The sequence below is a fragment of the Jatropha curcas genome, chromosome 4, assembly GCF_041381405.1.
Source record: "Jatropha curcas cultivar XTBG-Jc1 chromosome 4, XTBG_Jcur_1.0, whole genome shotgun sequence".
In the NCBI taxonomy this organism is placed as follows: Eukaryota; Viridiplantae; Streptophyta; class Magnoliopsida; order Malpighiales; family Euphorbiaceae; genus Jatropha; species Jatropha curcas.
Window position 1 is genome coordinate 23815645 of NC_143154.1, and position 19492 is coordinate 23835136.

Consider the following 19492-nt stretch of genomic DNA (forward strand, 5'->3'; position numbering starts at 1 on the left):
TGTCATACGAGATCTTGTTTCATCAAGTATGTTTCCTCCTTGACTAAAAGCTTGTTCAACCGCAACAGTGGAGACCAGAGCTGCTAAAAATTGTTTTGCAAGTAAAGAAAGAATTGGAAAAGTGTTTGCGTGACGACTCTACCAATCTAAAATTGGAAAATCAGTATCTGCATAATCATCACCAAACTCAAAAGAAGTTGTTAGATAATTATCAAATTCAGAAATAGAATTGGATTCCCTTGTTCTTTTTTGTCTTTGTAGTAAAACTTGTTGAGCAACACCAACACCACTTACCCTTTGTGTTGGAAATTGTTGAATATTAGATTGAGAAGAAGTAGAAGTAGAAGTAGATGAACTAGAAACTTGAACAAATTCATTATATAATTGCATAATATTTTGTTTAACTTCATGCATTACTACATTTATATTAATATTATCTTCTACATCAAGATTTAATACTTCATAATAAATAGTCAAATAATCACATAAAACATCCATTCTACATCTAGGATCAAATACAATAGCAACAAGATAAAGGGGTGGTATATTTTTAAAATAAGATAACCATTTTTTTTCATTGAAAAAATACAATCTTTTAATAAATCATCATTTTGAAATTCTTGGAGTGCAGTAACAATATTAATACACATAGGTAAAAATAAATGAGATGTGAGATAATAAACCCCACTAAATTTATAGGTAGCATCATTAAAAATTTTTAAAATATCTAAAATTTTTGCACAAATCTCCCAATTTTGTGGATATAAATTAATATCCTCAATATTATTAGTAACAAAAAAGCATAATAATTCTTTATAAGAAAAAGACTCGTTTAGTAATTCATATGTTGAATTCCAACGAGTTGGGACATCCCTTGGAAAACGTTTTGGTCTTTTATTATTTTCTTTACAAAATTTAGCCCAACTTTTCATCACTTGGGGATGTGTCCATAAATATGAAATAGCTTTTTTAATTGGAGAAATAAAAGATTCAAGAATTTTTAAACCATCTTGTACACATAAATTTAAAACATGGCATGCACATCTTATATGAAAAAATTTTCCACCAATATTTGGTTCACAAATTTTTTTAAGTTCAATAATTGATCTAGTATTTGCAGAAGCATTATCAAATGAAATTGAAAAATTTTTTTTTGTCAACTTATATTCATCTAAAATTGAAACAATTACTCTATAAATATTATTTGTAGTATGTTTATCATCAAAAACACGAAAACCAATAATTCTTTTTTGAATTTTCCAATCATCATCAATCCAATGATATGTAATACCAATATAAGAATGCATTTGCCAATGATCACTCCAAACATCACAACAAATTGAAACACGAATTTTCATTTGAGAAAATAAAAGCTCTAACTCTTTTTTTCCTTTATTATATAAAGAAAGAATAGTTCGTTTTATAGTATTTCTTGGTACTCTTTTAGCAGAAGGATTTAAAGCTTTTTGACAATAATTATTAAAACCTACTTTTTCACCAAAACTAAAAGATAAATGTTCCATAGAAATCATTTTTGCTAATTCTTCTTTTTGTATTTTTTCAGAATATTTAAATAAAGAAAGGTTAGAAGCGTACCCGAAAATTTGTGTTTGAGACCGATCAACTCTATTTTTGTTGGATGTTTTGTCTCCAAATGCTTCCAAAATGATCCATAGTCGCCCGCTTGTTTAAATTTATAAGATTTTCCACAATAATTGCAAATTACATCGTACATTTTCTCACCTTTGAATTTTTTCGTGAAATGAATGGCAAATATGTCGGAACTTTGTCTTGCTCTTGCAACAATTTGTGCTCGTTGCTCTTGCTCTTACTCTTCATCTTCTTGTAATTGCTCATTAAATTCAGATTCTTGAGTTGGAATATCCAAATTTTCATTTTGATAACCCTCAAAATTAAATTGGTCAGGAATCATATCATAGATGTCGTTTGTAGGGATAGATGATTCTCCAATCTTTCCCTTGCCCTTACCCGAATTTGAGTTTCCTCCACTTGCCATTATATGATAATAAGATATAATTTGGAAAATTGAGTAAAAAAAATTAGAGAGAATAATAACTTAACAAGAGAGATTGTAGAGTAGAGAAGAATAAATGAATAATATAGAGTAGAGTGTAGTATATTGTAGAGAGAGTAAGTAGAGAGAGTTGAGATTTTTTTGTAATGAATTTGTAAATAAAATGAGGTATTTATAATAAATTCAAAAATTCATTTTTCCAAAAATACCCTTAAAACTAGCCGTTATGTAACCATTTATGGCTGTTGGGAGGGGTAATTAAGAGATTTAACAACAAAATTTAAAAAAAAAAAAAAAAAACCAGGTCTGACAGTTTACAACGGCTCGAACCGCGAACCAACGGTTCTAACCGGCTGGAGAACCGGCGGTTCCAGTCCGGTTCCGACTGGTTCTCTGGAACTGCCGGTTCTGGTTCCTAATTTTCTGGAACCGGAATCGAACCGAAATTTTTCGGTTCTGATTCCGGTTCCGCCCGGTTTCGGTTCTCACCGGTTCCGGTTCCGGGCCGGTTCGAACCGACGGTTCCGGCTCCCGGAACCGTAATATGGCCATGTCTAGGTGCACGATCCTAAATAGAAGAACATAGTTGTGTAAAATTGAAATATTATTCCGGGAGCAGATGTCGCTAAATAGCCTTAAGAGATTATATATATATATATAGTACATTTTATTTAATTTAAGCACATGATAATATTATTTATCTTTACTACATGTTCAACCCAAATAAAATCTAGTAGGACCAAAAGCTGTATAAGGGGACTGTATAATAAGGCACCAAGTACCGAAAACTGGCTCAAAAGCCATATTGAACTCGAAAGCTATACTGGGCTTGAAACCCATATTGGTAGTGCGTCAAACACTAAGATATCTCAATATATCCCAAAATCTCATATGATCATAGTACTGTTAAACAGTATACTAGACATGCTATACTCTTATTCTATCCCGACTTCTATTAATCTTATAAAGGCCACATAATACTTTTAATAATTCATAGCGTCTTTTACATGTAGCATATACATGTAATCATATAGAATATACAAAACCATTTATACATGCTCTTTTATCACCATGAATTCCATTAACTATTATCGCAAACCAACAATGATGTAATTAACTTAATTTCACTTAAAGTATCAATTACCTTTCCATAATTATAGTAATTCACGTTAAATCATAATATATGCATTCATTATACTTGGCATATAAGGATTAATGAAGTGCCTTAAATTACTAAAATTTCATATTCTCATGGAAATCAATTTCTACTCATAATCATAATAAATCCTAATGAGCCACATTTCATATAATTCCTCAAGTTTGACATATAAAGATTTAAAGCAATTTATTATTTATTAAGAATAGACATGTAACTCTCTAAGGTCATAGCAATTTCATCAAGCTAAAACATATGAAACTTATAAAAGTACATATTTTCAATTTAACACATTTAAATTAACAAAACTCATTTATTCCTTTTTGAGTCATTTATTTTTCTTATTCATAACTTTAGCATATTTGTTATATTATGACTCACATATATGTACTTACATACACATGTTTTTAAGTTATATACATTCTCATAAAAGCATAGTCATGCATAATCCAATTTCACCTACTTTGTCACATTACCTTCAACTCATTATTGTGCATAATTATCCTCACAAAATACCAAGAAATGTCAAATTGACTTAGGTAATTTGTAAATAACCAAATTTGTCTTTTTAAGAAAAGACCCAATAAAAATCATGCTTTTCCAAACCATATTCTTTAATTAAAAAAAATATTAACTTTTTTCATAAACTATGACTTCCAAATTATTATAAATTTAATTTCAACTTTTAAAGCAAAAACTGGTTAATTACCAAAATTTCACATCTTACTACACTTTAAATTCCTTAATCATTGAAACAAAATTAAGTAAAAGACACAAAATCTCCATGTTTGGAAAATCCAAACATTGTTAGGCCAACTTAAGGCGTTTGCGCTCAATTTCCCATTTTTCTCATAATCAACATTCTATCAACTCCATTACTTGTATTAGTCTCCGTTCAATTAGGGTTAGGCCAACTTAGGTTAATTAGGGTTTTTAATTAATCAAAATTAAAACCCTAGTTAACAATTCCGTGAGTAGGATGCTTCTACACAAAATCTCATTATTAACTCTAGCCACAATAATCATTCTCCAAGGAGAGTAGAAGGAAAAAAAAGTCAAAACTAATCATCTTCTTTTCAATTTGCGTTCATCTTATTCACATCAACTAACGGTAAAAAAAAAAAAAAAAAAAAAAAATTTAAGAAAAAAACATAAATTTTTAAAAAGAAAGTCAGAAAAAGAAAACGCTTAAAACGTCACCGCTCAGAAACATCAGTATCCCCGCTCTCCTCATAGTCCCTAACAATCAAGTTATCGACAAAAGAAATGTCACCATCGCTACCGCCACCCGCACCGCCACCTCTAAACCGTATTCAGACTCTAGCACTACCTCTCTTCTCCTTTCTTTTCTTCACATTTTCACTACCAGTCACTTCTCACACCTCTTCCTCCACCTCCCCTCCTCGGCCGCACTCCACTTCTCTCTCCGAGTGGCGATCTGCACATGCAACCTATTACGCAGCCTCCGACCCGCGCGACTCTGTCGGCGGTGCGTGCGGTTACGGAGACTTGGGAAAATCAGGTTATGGATTGGCGACAGTGGGTCTGAGTGAGGCTATGTTCGAGCGCGGCCAGATCTGCGGCGCGTGTTTCGAGTTGCGGTGCGTGGAGGACTTACGGTGGTGCATCCCTGGTACTTCTGTCATTGTTACAGTTACTAATTTCTGTGCTCCAAATTATGGATTCACCGCTGATGGCGGAGGACACTGTAACCCTCCGAACAAACACTTCGTGCTTCCGATTGAGTCGTACGAGAAGATCGCTATCTGGAAAGCTGGTAACATGCCTGTACAGTACCGGAGGTAAATTCCTATTAAGCTTTTTAAATTTAAATTATCTTACTAATTAGTAATTAGTAATTACCATAACTAAGCTAAGAATTTAAAATGAACCGTGGGATCAGACGAAAGATTTGGATCCCACGGTTGAAAAATCTCTGACTGTGGACTGACTAAATACTTTGTTCTCTTTGTACGCCTGCTAACTTACGCCTGTGGCACGTGCGTGCCTCTGTTGTTTAACATGTTTTTCTTTGAATTTCTGTCTTAATGCAAAGCTTATTTTCATCTTTTGGTAAGTTAAAAAAAAAAAGTGGGAGACAGCCTTAAAGGGCTGTCCCAATCCTGCATCAAAAGAATGGGAAAAGAATATAATTTTGATTGTAATGGACTATGCAAGATAAGGACAAGGTCTTGCTTATAAAGAATATAATTACATCGCATTAGCTGTTCAGCTTTCGATTAGTTAAAATATTGTTATGTTATTTTCACTCCTAATAATTATTTATTTAGATTTTAAACCCTGAACACCATTTCTTAATTGGTAAGCTAGGCGGAGGCGCCTCTTCATGTCCAGAAGAGACCTGGGTCAAGTTAAAAGAATTTTCAAATGTTTTTCTTTCTTTTTTTTTTTTTTTAATTTAGAATATTTTTAGTTCAATTTAAATAATAAGTATTAAAGTAATCCAAAAGGATTTTGAAGTGTTTATAGAATATATATTTTCAGGAAGTTTTGAAAATATTTAATTTGTAAGGAAATAACCTTAATTTAGCATCCATAGGTGGTAGAAGTTATTTTCTGTCCATATAGTAAAAGGCTTGCCAAATCATCTGAACTTTTCGGTTAGTTGCAATTAATCCAATACAGTTTTGAGTTCATATTATAATACTTTAAAGTTAACCCTAACCCTATTTTACTTTAGGTGTGCAATTAGTTTTAATACTAAAGTTGCAAACCGTGGTTCCTATGTTACTAGGTCTGAGTTAGGATGAAATTGAAGAAGATTAGCATAATAAAAATGTTTAGGCCTATATTAAAATGTTTCTTTTGTTTTACGATCCTGTAGCTCTCAATTATTAGCATCTAATAATTTTTGGGTGGTCCAACACAAATCATTTTCAACATCATACTTCTTGAGTTGCTTTTATTGACGTAACTTGTAGAAGTAACCAAGGAGTCTAAAACCTAATTGCTAAGTTCACCTGTGAATAAACTTAGGGACCAAAAAAAGATAATGGATTCAATAAGATTGTAGCTCTTCTCCTATTTTTGGGATCACTGACTTGTGAACCATAATCATGTCTTTTTTATTACCCAAATAATGAAATTTGTTTTCGTTTTTTTCCCCTCAAATTCCCTTTTACCTTGAGCATATTGATTTTTTCAACTGGTTCAATTATATAGTCTCTGTTAAGCGTTACATGTGAATCTTGATTATTCTCCTGTAATTTTTTTTCTTGTCCTTGCTTATGACATAGTATAAAGCATTTTATGGACACTAGACTTCCACATATTTAGGGCCTTGATTGCTTTTCCATAGTATATTACTGTTTTTTGCAACTTGGGACATTCTATTTTAAGATTTCACGCAATAAGAAAAAAGAGAAGAAACCAATCCTTACGTTACATTTGCTAACTACTCTAGTTTGAGGAACACGTCATTTGCTAGGTCAAGACTTATACTTAACGTTTGTAGGTCTGGCACTTTCCACATACATCAATTGGTCTAAATCTAATGATTAGGAGAACTATTTATAGATAGATTTTTTATGTGTAACACGTGTGTACTCTTACATACGTGTCTGTGTGTGTTTTTGAGAGTATTCTGGCAGTTTCTTTCGTTCTGAGGTGATGTTTCATCAACCTTACTGCCTTTATGCTTTAAGGTCTCATTTGATATATTATTCCTGTTCTTAAATACTTGTCATAATTGAAAAAAAATTATGTCCAAAAAATTTATCACATTTGTAATTTCGAGACATAGTATTTTTTTCATGTTTACTCTTTGTATATAACTAACAATTATTGCTTCAATTTCTTGAAATTTGGTGTTTGGATATATTAAATTAAGGATAATATAGTCAATGTACTCAATAATTTGTTATAACTTAGATAAATTTAGTGATATTTCTAAGAAATGTGAAATTTCAAATTTGACAAGGACTCATAAGCGGAGGCAATAAATCTTGTTTAGAGTTTTTGTATTTATGTTTGGTGTGATGATTAATTCTGGTGAACCTTTGCTCAGATCAAAGGAAAAACAAAATCCAGTGAACGTAATTTTATAGAATTCAACAGAACTAAATCAAACTCTACAAATTCATTTACATCAAATAAGGGATATATATTTCATTTATTTGTACAGGATAAAATGCAGAAAGGAAGGAGGAATGCGATTTACTGTATCAGGATCTGGTAACTTCATTTCAGTGTTGATCAGCAATGTGGCAGGCGCTGGTGATGTAACTGCGGTGAAGATTAAAGGTTCAAGAACAGGTTGGCTTCAAATGGGTAGGAATTGGGGCCAGAATTGGCATATTAATGCTGATTTAAAGAATCAACCTCTCTCATTTGAGGTCACAAGTAGTGATGGCCTCACAATTACCTCTTACAATGTTGCTCCTAAAGATTGGAACTTTGGGCAAACTTTTGAAGGCAAGCAATTTGAGACTTAAGTGGGGTAGCTAGAAGATAAATATATAGACAAGAGAGCATTCTTTTTTCCTCTTTTTGGCCTCCTTAATTTTTATTGGCTTTTCAATTTACCATGGGACTTAAAAGGATTGTAGCTAGGATTGCAGAAGGAAAAAGATAAAAAGAAAAAAAAATGTATAAAGCAATGTTGTTGCAAGGTAAAACCAAATATGTAAAATGATCAAACCTTCTACTTGTTTGGGTATGAAGATGTGGAATGTCTCAACCTTTTATTGCATTTTTTCTTTTTGATTTTTTTAATTCATTGGGAAGTTGAATATGCTGGAAAAACATTGTGAGTTATCCAACAGAAAGAAACTTTTTTCTTAGCTCATCGAGAAAATTTTGTGGTTGAAAAAACTTCACAAACTTTGTTTACTCCCAACCTTAGTGGATCAATTTATACCATGCTTGTTTATGTCTAAACCTCTTTTTGACAATGGTTATATCACGTCAACTTGATTTTTGCAAGATTACCCCACTTACCAATTGATCTTCTTTTGTTGCAAAATTGAATCATATCATTAAAAACATTTCCAAACATGGAAATTGATCAAATTAAGTTACAATTTCTAAATACATTGGTAGTAATATTGGGAAACTAATATCAGAAACAAATGCTCATGAACATGTTAGAGTACAGACCGAGCCCCACAACAAAGAGGATTGTACCGTAGTACAAGCCAAGTCACGTAAAACCAGTTGGGAACTGAGAAGCTCCGATCATTGTCACAAATAATATACAACTATTGAAAACAAAAGCACTACTACTCCCAAGCTATGTTGGGAACGAGCAACAAACAATAATTTTTCCAGAGTTTCAACCACATGCAATAACCATTCACCAAAGGTTGCCAAGGTTCCAATACAGACCGGGAACCAAAACAAGAACCATAGTTTTCCAACTAGGAAATCAAAACTGAGTCAACCGGTGACTAGTTCTGGTTCTGACTGGTTCAGACTGATTTTGAAGGGCAAAAGTTCTTGTTATTTTTTAACTGTTTCCCAGCATCAACGGTTCCACTTTGATTCTGATACAGACCAATTTCAGTTCCAGTTCCAGGCTGAACTTTAGCCATATGTATTTACCCCAGTTTGGGAAATACTTGCCTATTTCTGTGTGTATATGGCTCAATTCTTTCAAATCTAACAATATTTGTTAGATTAGGTTTGTTATATTTTCAAATGAAAAAATGACTATAGAATTCATTATCAAACACTTGATCCAAGAGGTCAAGACTTGATACAAGAAACTACCCACTTGAAAATATAACAAAACATCTAGTAGCACATAATTTTGAGCGCATTAGTAAGAAGATTCTCAGACAAAATACTTTCAGATTCTCACAAATATCTTCACATGTTCAAAATAGTAATACACTTGCCTTGGAAATACTTAATACTACCTTCAATCACGTTGGTTGAACATTCAGGCATCCGGCATCCACAAACCTATACGTACCTTGCTATCTTCCAAACATGGAAGTAAATGCACACTGCCCTGCAAACTGAAACAATGCTATTGCATGCAACTTTGTTCTACTTCTAGAAAAAACCTACGGCGTGCAGTAAAGAGAATAATTAAAGAAACTGGAAACCCCAAACACAGATGCACTGAGAACTTTCTACTCCTTCAAAAAACCAATGGAGTTAGATCCACAGATCTTTCTCCCTCCCATTCATCTATTGATACCTTCTTATATCTGGTTAGGGCAAATTCACACTTATTTGAGGGCTTGAGGGTGATAGTCATTGATAGAGGATAAAGTAAGAACCTCTTTCATCAGGTCTCATATGTTTATCTAATTCCAACCCTAAATAGATGTTTTGCATTGCAGTTGACATTGTTTTTTCAACAAGCACCCTGTAAAGATTGCTACAAAAAGCAGTTTGTAGTTGCATTCTGGTTTATTTGGGTTATAACCAAATCAAGTCAAATCTATCTAGAAAAAAAAAAAATCCAAAAGGTATTTAATTATTTCTAAAATAAAATATTCAAGATGGTGTTTTTGTCAACAGCAGCTATAATTATCATGCAAAACAGACCCTTAGTGATATTATTATTACAAAGCCTCCTTCATTATTTGCAATCATGGAAGTTTTTGCTTCATCAAAACACAAGAAAACAACAAATATTAATGCTATTACCAAAAAATGTGTATAACTGCATATATTTTATAGTTGCAAAACAACCTCGAGATACTTGGAAAACTAGCACACATCACTAGGAAACCTATCCTTTTAAGCTTTAACAATAAAGCCAAATAGAACATCCCCCAAATTGGAAAATTTTAACGCATGAATTGTTGATTTAGCAAAGCAACAAGAAAAGGTACATTGAACAAGTATTTGGCCTTTCAATAACATATATAATCAACCGGAAAAGCTAGAATTATCACTAAATATAAATGCACCTCATGTGTTTCATGTGAAATATTTAGCAATTTAGTTGGTGAAGTGGTTCAAGTCAGCTCCTATACTGGAAAGTTCAAGGAGATGCATTCATAAACAATTATGGAAAGGTCCACTGTCACTATGACAAGTGACTAATGTGCAAAAATAAATGGCTCAATCAAATGTTGCAGCTAGAATTAGAGAAGACAATTGAACAAACGAGCATGCATAACAAGGACAATCATTCATTGTCTTTTAATGCTAGTGTAAAACATAAAAACATTAGTTACATATGAGAGTTGGAATACATCCTTGCAAACAGAAAGTAACTAATTTCTCCTTGTTCCAATTTTGAAATGATATTAACTTCACACCAGAATTGCAATATAATAGCATTTATGAATTAGCAGAAAGATTGTCCCCAAAACACATAAGTAAATAAACATAAGCAGGATAGCATAATAGTTAAAAAGGAACATATTTACAAGCATAGTTTTTAAATTTCGAAAAAAAATCTGCAAACCAATATCTATGAGAAACAACCAGAAAGCAAAAGAGAACTTCCATGAAAAGAATTTCATTGGATGCTTAGACTGCCAAAAGTACATCTATTTACTATTGGTACAAATCTTTGTTATTGATTTTTATCATTTAATACAAGTATTGTGAGTATTCAACATTCATTCATATGAAAATAAACAAGAAACAATGAATTTCAATATGTAGATACTGATACAAAAATTTACTCCTCAGTTAATGTGATGGCAAAAGGGAAAAACCTGGAAATATCAAAGTTGCAACATGACAAAACTTCGCATGTTGTGTGAGTCAAAAGCTCTAAGATGGTTTGATGTAACTTTCTTGTCTTCAAAATGATAGTCATGCAATCTAATAGAAGTCCAAACTACGTAGCTCCAAGTTTTTGATGAGATTCAATAAGCAAAGCATTTAGCAAAATATGAACAGCAGCTTCATAAACAGCTGCATCATAATGCATCCCATCAGCAGTGCACCGAGGGCCACAATTCCAACTCATTGATTGTATGTCCAGTAATAAAAGTGGCCCACCATAACTACGCAAGAGCCTACTATTCCGCAGCTCTCTGTCGTAAGCATGCCACATTTCATCACTCATCTTCTCCCTCTTTTCCTCTGAATTTAACATGCCATTAATCAACATTGGCATGCCAAGCCAAAACAAATGTGGCGATCTAACAGATACAGAACCAGTAACAGGGCCATCTGTGCCCAACTCCGGCGAAAATGGTAACAGAGACACCACAGAACTCCTCAGCAATTCCAAATCAATGCCATAATCAGAAGCATTATTAACATGCAGCATATGCCATAATCCTGCTCCCATTACCAAAACATCAGGATAACTTCTATTCTGCTTAAGACTGGTCATAAAATCTGTTAAATTAACCACATAAGGAGCCCAAATAAAATCCAACTTCATACCAATTTCTTCTATAACAATCTCATAATCACTATGCCTTTTAAACAAATCACCTTCAATGGATTCCATTCGTTTTGAATCTAAAATCAAATTCAACAAAGATTGAACAATTAACCTAGCTTGTGAATCCCCAGCTACCACAACCCAAGACCCATTAAGCAAATCTGAAGTATCAAACCTGTCCAGTCTTTGAAACTCACAAGCCTTGACTTTTCCTGTTTTAGCCCAATCCCAAATCTTATCATAACTCATAGAATCATTTTCACTATCATTATTACTATATTGAACAAGACTATTGCTTTTAGTATCAGCATGGCTACGTTTAACATCCCAAACAACTTCATTAACCAAATTAATACAAGAATCCTCACGATTATCAAATACAACAACAGATTGAACGGAAGTAACAAAATCAGAAATGGAAGGGAAATAAGGAGTTAAATGAACGCCTACCGCAAGAGTAATAAAAAGGGCACCACTAAAAAAAAGCATCTTGTTCCTGCTCAAATGCCAGCCAGCCATACCCATAGGTACAAAAAGAACAACACAAGCAGCCAATACACCCAATTGAACACCTCCTAACATTATATTATTCCTCTTTTCGCTTTCCTGAATAAAAATTCCAGATAAACAATACCACAATCTCACATCATGGCAAGATCTTGTCTTGTGGGTTATTGAATTGAATTGAATTGAATTGAAGTTGGGGTTAAAGGGTCAAGAAATGAAGGGTTGGTTTGGTAAGGAGATTGTGAATTAAGGGACTATTATTTCGTACAGGATTGATGGGAATGGAACAACAAACGAATTCACAATCTCTATCAATCTCGACTTCTCTTTTTTTGGGTATTTTTGTTTTGACGTTTTTCAACATGGGTTTTTTATTTGTTTTTGTTTTTGATATTTATATAATTTTTTAAAAAATTTTGGATTCAAGGAAGGTGGTGTAGCGATCTTTTTATCCGGTTCGGTTGGGACGGTGATTAGATTTATTGCTCTTTATTTGTTACATTCCACTCCACACGTGCGGACAGTTTCGAACTCACGGGATAAGACGGGATAGGATAGGGAAGAAATTTATTTTATTTTATCTTTAATAATTTAACCGTACCTCTATCTCATAATCTATTTAACACATTTGAAATTTCACATTTTTTTTTAAAATTATTAAATTTATTTAAAGTATAATAAATTATTGAATAAATTGACTATATTACCATCAATTTAATTTTAATTTTCTAAAAAAATCATTAAATTGAAGTAATAATTATCGGTCATATATAAAAAACAACTATGAAAAAAAATATTTATTATTCCTTGAAAGATATGTATTTTGAAACAAACTATTTTCTGAAACGCGACAAGTATTATAGAACGGATAGTGATATTTACTTGCTTGATGGATACTTAAAATTTCAATATATATTGCTGGGAAATTACATAATTTGCTTCGAAGCATGACAATTTTTGAGTTTAATTTAATAAGATATTGTTTGTATTTAATGAAAAAAAATTTCATTTTTTGAAGAAACAAATTATTGGTAACAGTTGTTGATTGAGCACCTTGAAAATTTCATTAATATTATTAAATTATATTTTAATTTAATTTATATATTTTTAAAATTTGTAATATTATAAATATATGTTATTTTCATTACTTTTTAAATTTAAAATTGATCGATGTACATGTTCAAGCATTCACCCGATATACTCTATCTATCTCATTAATTTAACTTGCTTGGATATCATTTTTTTTTTTAACCTTTAGATTCTAATTTAGCTTGAACCATAGTTATTGATTTTATAGGACAAACTTAAATGCATCTTTTAAAGTTCAAACTCGGTCAATCTGTCGCTAACACAATATATAGGGAAAAAACCACTTTCCATAATGAAATTAACACATACCTACTTCGATGTAGGGCTGGCCACGGTTTCAGAACTGGAGCCAAACCGACTGATGGTTCTAGTTATGGTTTTAAAATCGACGGTTTCAGCCAGTTCTCCAATCGATTTTCTGGCAAATCGTATAATTATAAAATAAAAAATTAGAAAATATTTTTCATTGAAAATTTAAAATTTACATATTTATGAAATAATTTTAAAAAAAAAACTTCAAGAAAAAAAATTTAAAAAAAGCTTGAACTTTTTTTTTAAAAAAAAAAAGGGCTTGAACTTTGAAGATATTATTTGACAATAATTTAGACAATAATAAATGAGAGAGGATAGAGAGATTGAAGAGTAGAAAGTAGCAGAGAGAAATAATTTTGTGTATGAATAAATGAAAATAATGGAAATTTATAGCAAATGTAAAAAATCAACTTTCTTCAAATACCCTTAAAATTAACCGTTATATAACTGTTATAATGGTTAATTTGGAGATTTCACAAATAAATTTTGAAAAAGTAAAAAACATTCTGTTGGAATTCCCGGTTTGAATCGGTGGAACCGCCAGGTCTAACCGGTTAGAAAAATCACTGGTTTTGTCCGGTTCCGGCCGGTTTTTAGAATCGATGGTTCACGGTTCTGGTTTCCACCAGTTCTGAACCGACAGTTCCGGTTCTGAAAATTGGAAAATGGTCATGCCTACTTCTATGTTCAAAAACTAATCCACACCCCCTTAAATTTTCATTTTGTCACATAATGGCCTCCCTTCATCCAAAATTACCATAATTTTTTGTCACTGGCAAAGGAGATGACCATATTGACCATTGATGATAAAATCCTTCTTCACAATTAATAACTTCGCCTTCATCTCTCTTTCTTCTGAAATCCAAACCCTATTTTTTTCCTTTTCTTTCTCATGAAAGATATTAAAAACCACAAATTTTTTGTATCACTCACTTTTCCGATCCATTATTTTCCTTTTTTTTTTCCAAGTATCAATGGCTTAACTCTTTTGTGAAGAGTGAAAAATACTATCAAGTAATTAGTTTTTTCGTAGTATCATATTTTCCGGTCACTGTTTCTGAAATGTTCTCATATTGTCTAGTTAGTTTTTATCTCTTTGTAAAGAATCTTCGAATCTACTCAAAATGCTTAAGTAAAAATCTTTACTACCATGGTGTTGTTTAAGTGATTTTAACGATCTTCTTCATTCATCTATGAAAATCGATCGAGTTCTCCAACTACAATAGTTAACAGAGAATCTTTGGGATACTGTTGAGGAATTCAATTTATTGACTTGAGAATGATGACACCCTTTTATATGGAAGAGGAGCATAGGAACTAGTGACTGGATGGTGGAGAGATTGAATTGTGTATTAGTTAATAGCTACAACTAACTGGATGGATTTTTTACTGGGCTCATGTTGTGAATATATTAGTTTTCATCTTTAATTATGTTGTATTTCTAATGCTACTGTGATGGAGAGGATATTAGTTTGTGTGGAAGCTCTCATGGCTTGGGACAGTGATTTTGTTAGGTCTACGAAGACAGATATAGTAAGATATAAAAACCAACTTCAATACTTTTATTATGAACATGATAATCTTTTTAAATCACATTTAAGGAGGTTAGAAAACAGCATAAGGCATCTCTGGAGGAACTAGAACTTACTAAAAATAAAGGACAAAGCAGTTTTGGCTGAGAGACGAAGACTCTAACTCTAAATACTTTTATGCATAAGTGCCGATTCAACGAAAAAGGAAATCACTTTACGTGACTTAAAGATGAAAATGGTTTAGGATTATTGGAGACCATTATTTCATACATTCATAACGTTTTTTGCTCTTATGGAAGTGACACTGATAATATTCTATGCTATGTGGATGAGTTGTAATCGAGGAATAGAATCAAAGTCTTATGACAAGTTCACTTCTACAAAGATTAAATGTGCAGTATTCTTAATGAAATCTGATAAGTCGCTTGGTCTAGAAGGGACAAATTTCACATTTTTTCAGAATTTCTGGAATGAGATCAGCCAGAATATTACGAATGCTTGCTTAAATTATCTTAATAATGGTAGTACCCTCTTGCACTAAGCAACGCCCATATAGTCTTGATTCCAAAAAATGACCTAAAGAACATGATTGAGTTTTGATCTATTTTTCTTTATATTGTATTATACAAGATGATTTCCAAAGTTCTCGCAAATCATCTGATAGGGGTATTGTCTTCAATTATTTCTCCAATGGTTTTTTTTTCTCAGGATGCTTGATTTTTGATACTATTATGATGGTGCATGAGGTTGTACATCTGTGCATCAAAGATTAGGCATTTGTTGTAAGGTGGCTCTTTAAATTGACATGTCTAAGGCTTATGATTGGATTGAATGATTGCATCTCAAAGGGATTCTGGGGTGGAGCATATAAATTTTCATAATTGATGGATTAATTTAATTCTGATGTGTCTCCATTCGATTAAATATTATATTCTTCAAGGAGGAATGGAGCTTGGTTCAATTGTGTTAACTAGGGATTTAAGGTAAGGTTGTCCTCTTTCCTTATATTTATTCATAATTTATTCTAAAGGCTTATCAAAATAGCCTCCTTGTAACACCCGCCGCCCGATCCCGAAAGACCCGACGGTGGATGCCACATTCGGTGCCAGAGGCACCATCCTAACCTACATATAAATCATGCAATCATATTATGAATTAGAAGTGACTTAGTATTCATAAGTTTAGCAAGTAATAATATTTTGTTTTGAAAATGATTTGGGAGAGTCCTACAAAAAAACTACAAGAGTTTCCCCTAAAAATAGAAGTTGCCAAACATATGAATACAAAGCACTCCCAATTCCAAACTCCAAACCCCATCAAACTCCAATAACAACACAATAGCACTTCTATCATTTCATATCCTCAATAACATTTTAATATTCACCAATTAAATAGATGCATTTAAACATATCAACTTCTAATATTCTAACCATTAAATAAGTTCCAAGTTTATCTCCCAATATATACACCAAAATAATTTACAACAATATGCTTAAGTTATAAATTAACTAATACAGTCTCCAAAATGTAATACTTATACATGCCATAATTCTTAGTTACAAAAAAAAAAAAAAAAAAATACTAAGTAGCTACCAAAATATCTCTTCAGCTCTGATGCTACTCTTCAGGTCTTTAAGCAGCAAGCACAATCTCCAACCTGCACGTGATAAACTCATCGCGCTGAGTATAAAACTCAGTGGTGCTCATAAAACACAACAAACCAATGTTGTGATGACAACATACTTAAAAAAAATCATTTATAGACATAAAATCATTAAATTTGAACATGTATTACATATGTACACCAACACATCATGCTTTAAAAATTCATTTGATATCATAAATACGTTATGGTAAACTAAGAGTTATTAACATAATGTGATCTCATTTATTTCACTTCCTTAAAAATATTGTGTAAGGGCTCACATACACTTAGGAGAAAAAGAAACAGATAAGTTTTCATAGCTTATTCATAATGGCCTTAGGTCGCTAACCTTTTCATAACATATAGAGCGCGTCCGCCCTAACATAAGACACCCACGTGCCTAGCATATGATCATAACTTCTTATCATAATGACATCAAATGCCGAGCATGCTCATCATACATAATAAAATCAAATCATGCATCAAATCCACACCAAGTATATTAGAGCCCAAAAACATTTCTCATAAAATTCATTTTCTTTAGTCTTCTCATAATAAAAACTTAATTTAAACTTAAGTAATTCATAAAAATTCTCATACTTAAACAAAATGACTTAACATAGAAAATTTCCAGCATAAAAATAACATTGACCTTTGCTGTGTTTTTAAAACATAACTTGAGTTATGGGTCTCCAACTCCACAAAACTCTCTAATTTTCCTCCATAAAAAATAATTGCTCAAATTTCCTTACTTAATATAACACCATAATTCACTATTCACTAATTATCTAAATTCTCCAAAAATATTCCTTACTTACTTTCTACCCATAAAAACCATGCATACATGCTCCAAAAATGTTAAATAAAATATAAAACATAAATAGTAATTTTTCCGGACCAAAAATAATACCAACTTCCGGACCGTTGGTACTATTCACAGACCGGTAAACTACTATTGAAACATAGGAAAAATGGGGGGTTACACTCCTGCTCGACAAGACCCTGCACTAATATTGAAATATTTATTTAAGATATTTATTTTATAGTTATAACTATGGTTTTTCTTTTTCACATGTGTATGATTTTTATTTTTCACATGTGTTTACTTTGGTGTATGTGTATAATATCATGGAAAGGTTGGCAGATCATTAGAGTAGTCAAATATGCCATCCAACACTATAAAAAGAGAAGTAATAAGACCATCTACATCTAGAACAACAAAGCAACAAAAAGAGGATATCACATTATGTCACACCTTACCCTACTGTAAGACATGGCATGTCGCCCGTAATATAATTAATAAGCACTTAATTCTTATAAATGCTTACTAAGTATACTACAAGGGACTTAATCATTTTGATTCCTTCATTTTTATATCTTGTAGCAAAATAATTTAGTTATTAAATGTATAACTTCTTTTGGTTTGTTCACCTGTTAGAAAGAAATGTCTGTAATTTACTAGATATTAATCTCAATATATATTTTCTTAAACATAGTATTAACATATTATTAAAAACATAAAATGGTCCATAACCCATAAGCCCATGGATGATTTAATTACATACTGGAATCATTTTCAAACATTAGATACATAATAGAAATTAATTATTTTAAATTCATACAATCATAATTTATATGTATCTGCTCAAATATACATAGAGGTTCTGTTAATATTTAATACATCATACATATTCCAAATAGAGTCAAATATACAATAGCTACTTCAGTAGCATACTATCTACATTAAATAAAAATAATCCTCTCCTGGTTCTTTTTTCTTTCCTTTTCCTGCGATAGTACAAAAGCAACTATCGCTAAGCATATGGCTTAGTGGTGTACTAACAAAAACAATAAGGAATGGCAATTCATAAATCCACCATGGTAAAGAAAATAAGAAACAAAACAAATCAATATCATTTCAATTCATAATATAGTCTTTACAGCTTTTATAGAGTCAATTCTGAGGGCCATCAGTGTCTAATGTGCACATCTAGACCTGCTATCTACAACCTCAATCTGTGATATGATTTCAACAGAAGAGGGAGCAATCTACAACCTCAATCTGTAATATGATTTCAACAGAAGAGGGAGCAATCTACAACCTGAACATAGAGGGAGAATTTCATATCAATCATATATCATCTAATGATGATATCCATGTTCAATCGATCGTAATATCAACTTCAACAAATGAAATGATATTCGGTGTAATAACCATATCTATATCAGCTGTAAGACTTTTAAATCATTCCATTTATGTAATAATATCAAAATCACAATGGACAACATTTCATTTAACAACCACTGCTAAAAACATTCAATCACGGCCACCCCTCATAATACAGGTATCAATTGGCCAACATCCTCCTCTTTCAAAATATAAGAATCATAAAATTCATTTACATATGTCATTAGGTCGTATGCTTTCAAAATAATCTTTTTCCTCTTTAAAAACTTATGAATATATGTCATAAAGCAAATCCATTGAAAATATGTTGCAAAATCAATTTCATTTTGTTTAGATAAAAGTAGAAAAGGAATAATATACACTAACCTGATATAGAAAGCTCCCCTAGCCTTTGTCCTCTAACAACCACCCTCTCCTCAACTCCCTTTCTCTCAGAAGCTATAACATGCGATTAATACTCATTAACTTCCTACTACATAATGTACACGCGTGCACGTCTATAGGAATGCAAATTAAGCATTAGAATGTAGTATCATGCTTTTTCTTTCATTTTCACTATACTTGTCCAGGTGTCATATGATCTTAGTTGAAGCATGAAACACTTCATATCCAATACTTAACCACATCCTAGACACATAATAATAATAATGAAAACAATAGAAGTCAATAGCATGCTAAATTCTTTCAATGTTTATGAAA

At 31.9% G+C, this 19492-nt stretch overlaps 2 protein-coding genes across 2 annotated transcripts; one reads left to right on the plus strand and one right to left on the minus strand.

Moving 5' to 3' along the window:
* Window positions 1-4373: 4373 nt before the first annotated feature.
* Window positions 4374-7902, plus strand: EXPA13 (expansin A13). The gene is made up of 2 exons (XM_012219341.4): window positions 4374-4993; window positions 7336-7902. The coding sequence occupies exons 1-2, from the start codon at window positions 4458-4460 to the stop codon at window positions 7643-7645; spliced, it is 846 nt and encodes a 281-aa protein (XP_012074731.1). The 5' UTR covers window positions 4374-4457; the 3' UTR covers window positions 7646-7902.
* Window positions 7903-10619: 2717 nt separating this feature from the next.
* LOC105636152 (Pmr5/Cas1p GDSL/SGNH-like acyl-esterase family protein) lies at window positions 10620-12422 on the minus strand. The gene has a single exon (XM_012219342.4). It carries the CDS (start codon window positions 12100-12102, stop codon window positions 10963-10965), a length of 1140 nt encoding a protein of 379 aa, XP_012074732.1. The 5' UTR covers window positions 12103-12422; the 3' UTR covers window positions 10620-10962.
* Between the last annotated feature and the right edge of the window lie 7070 nt (window positions 12423-19492).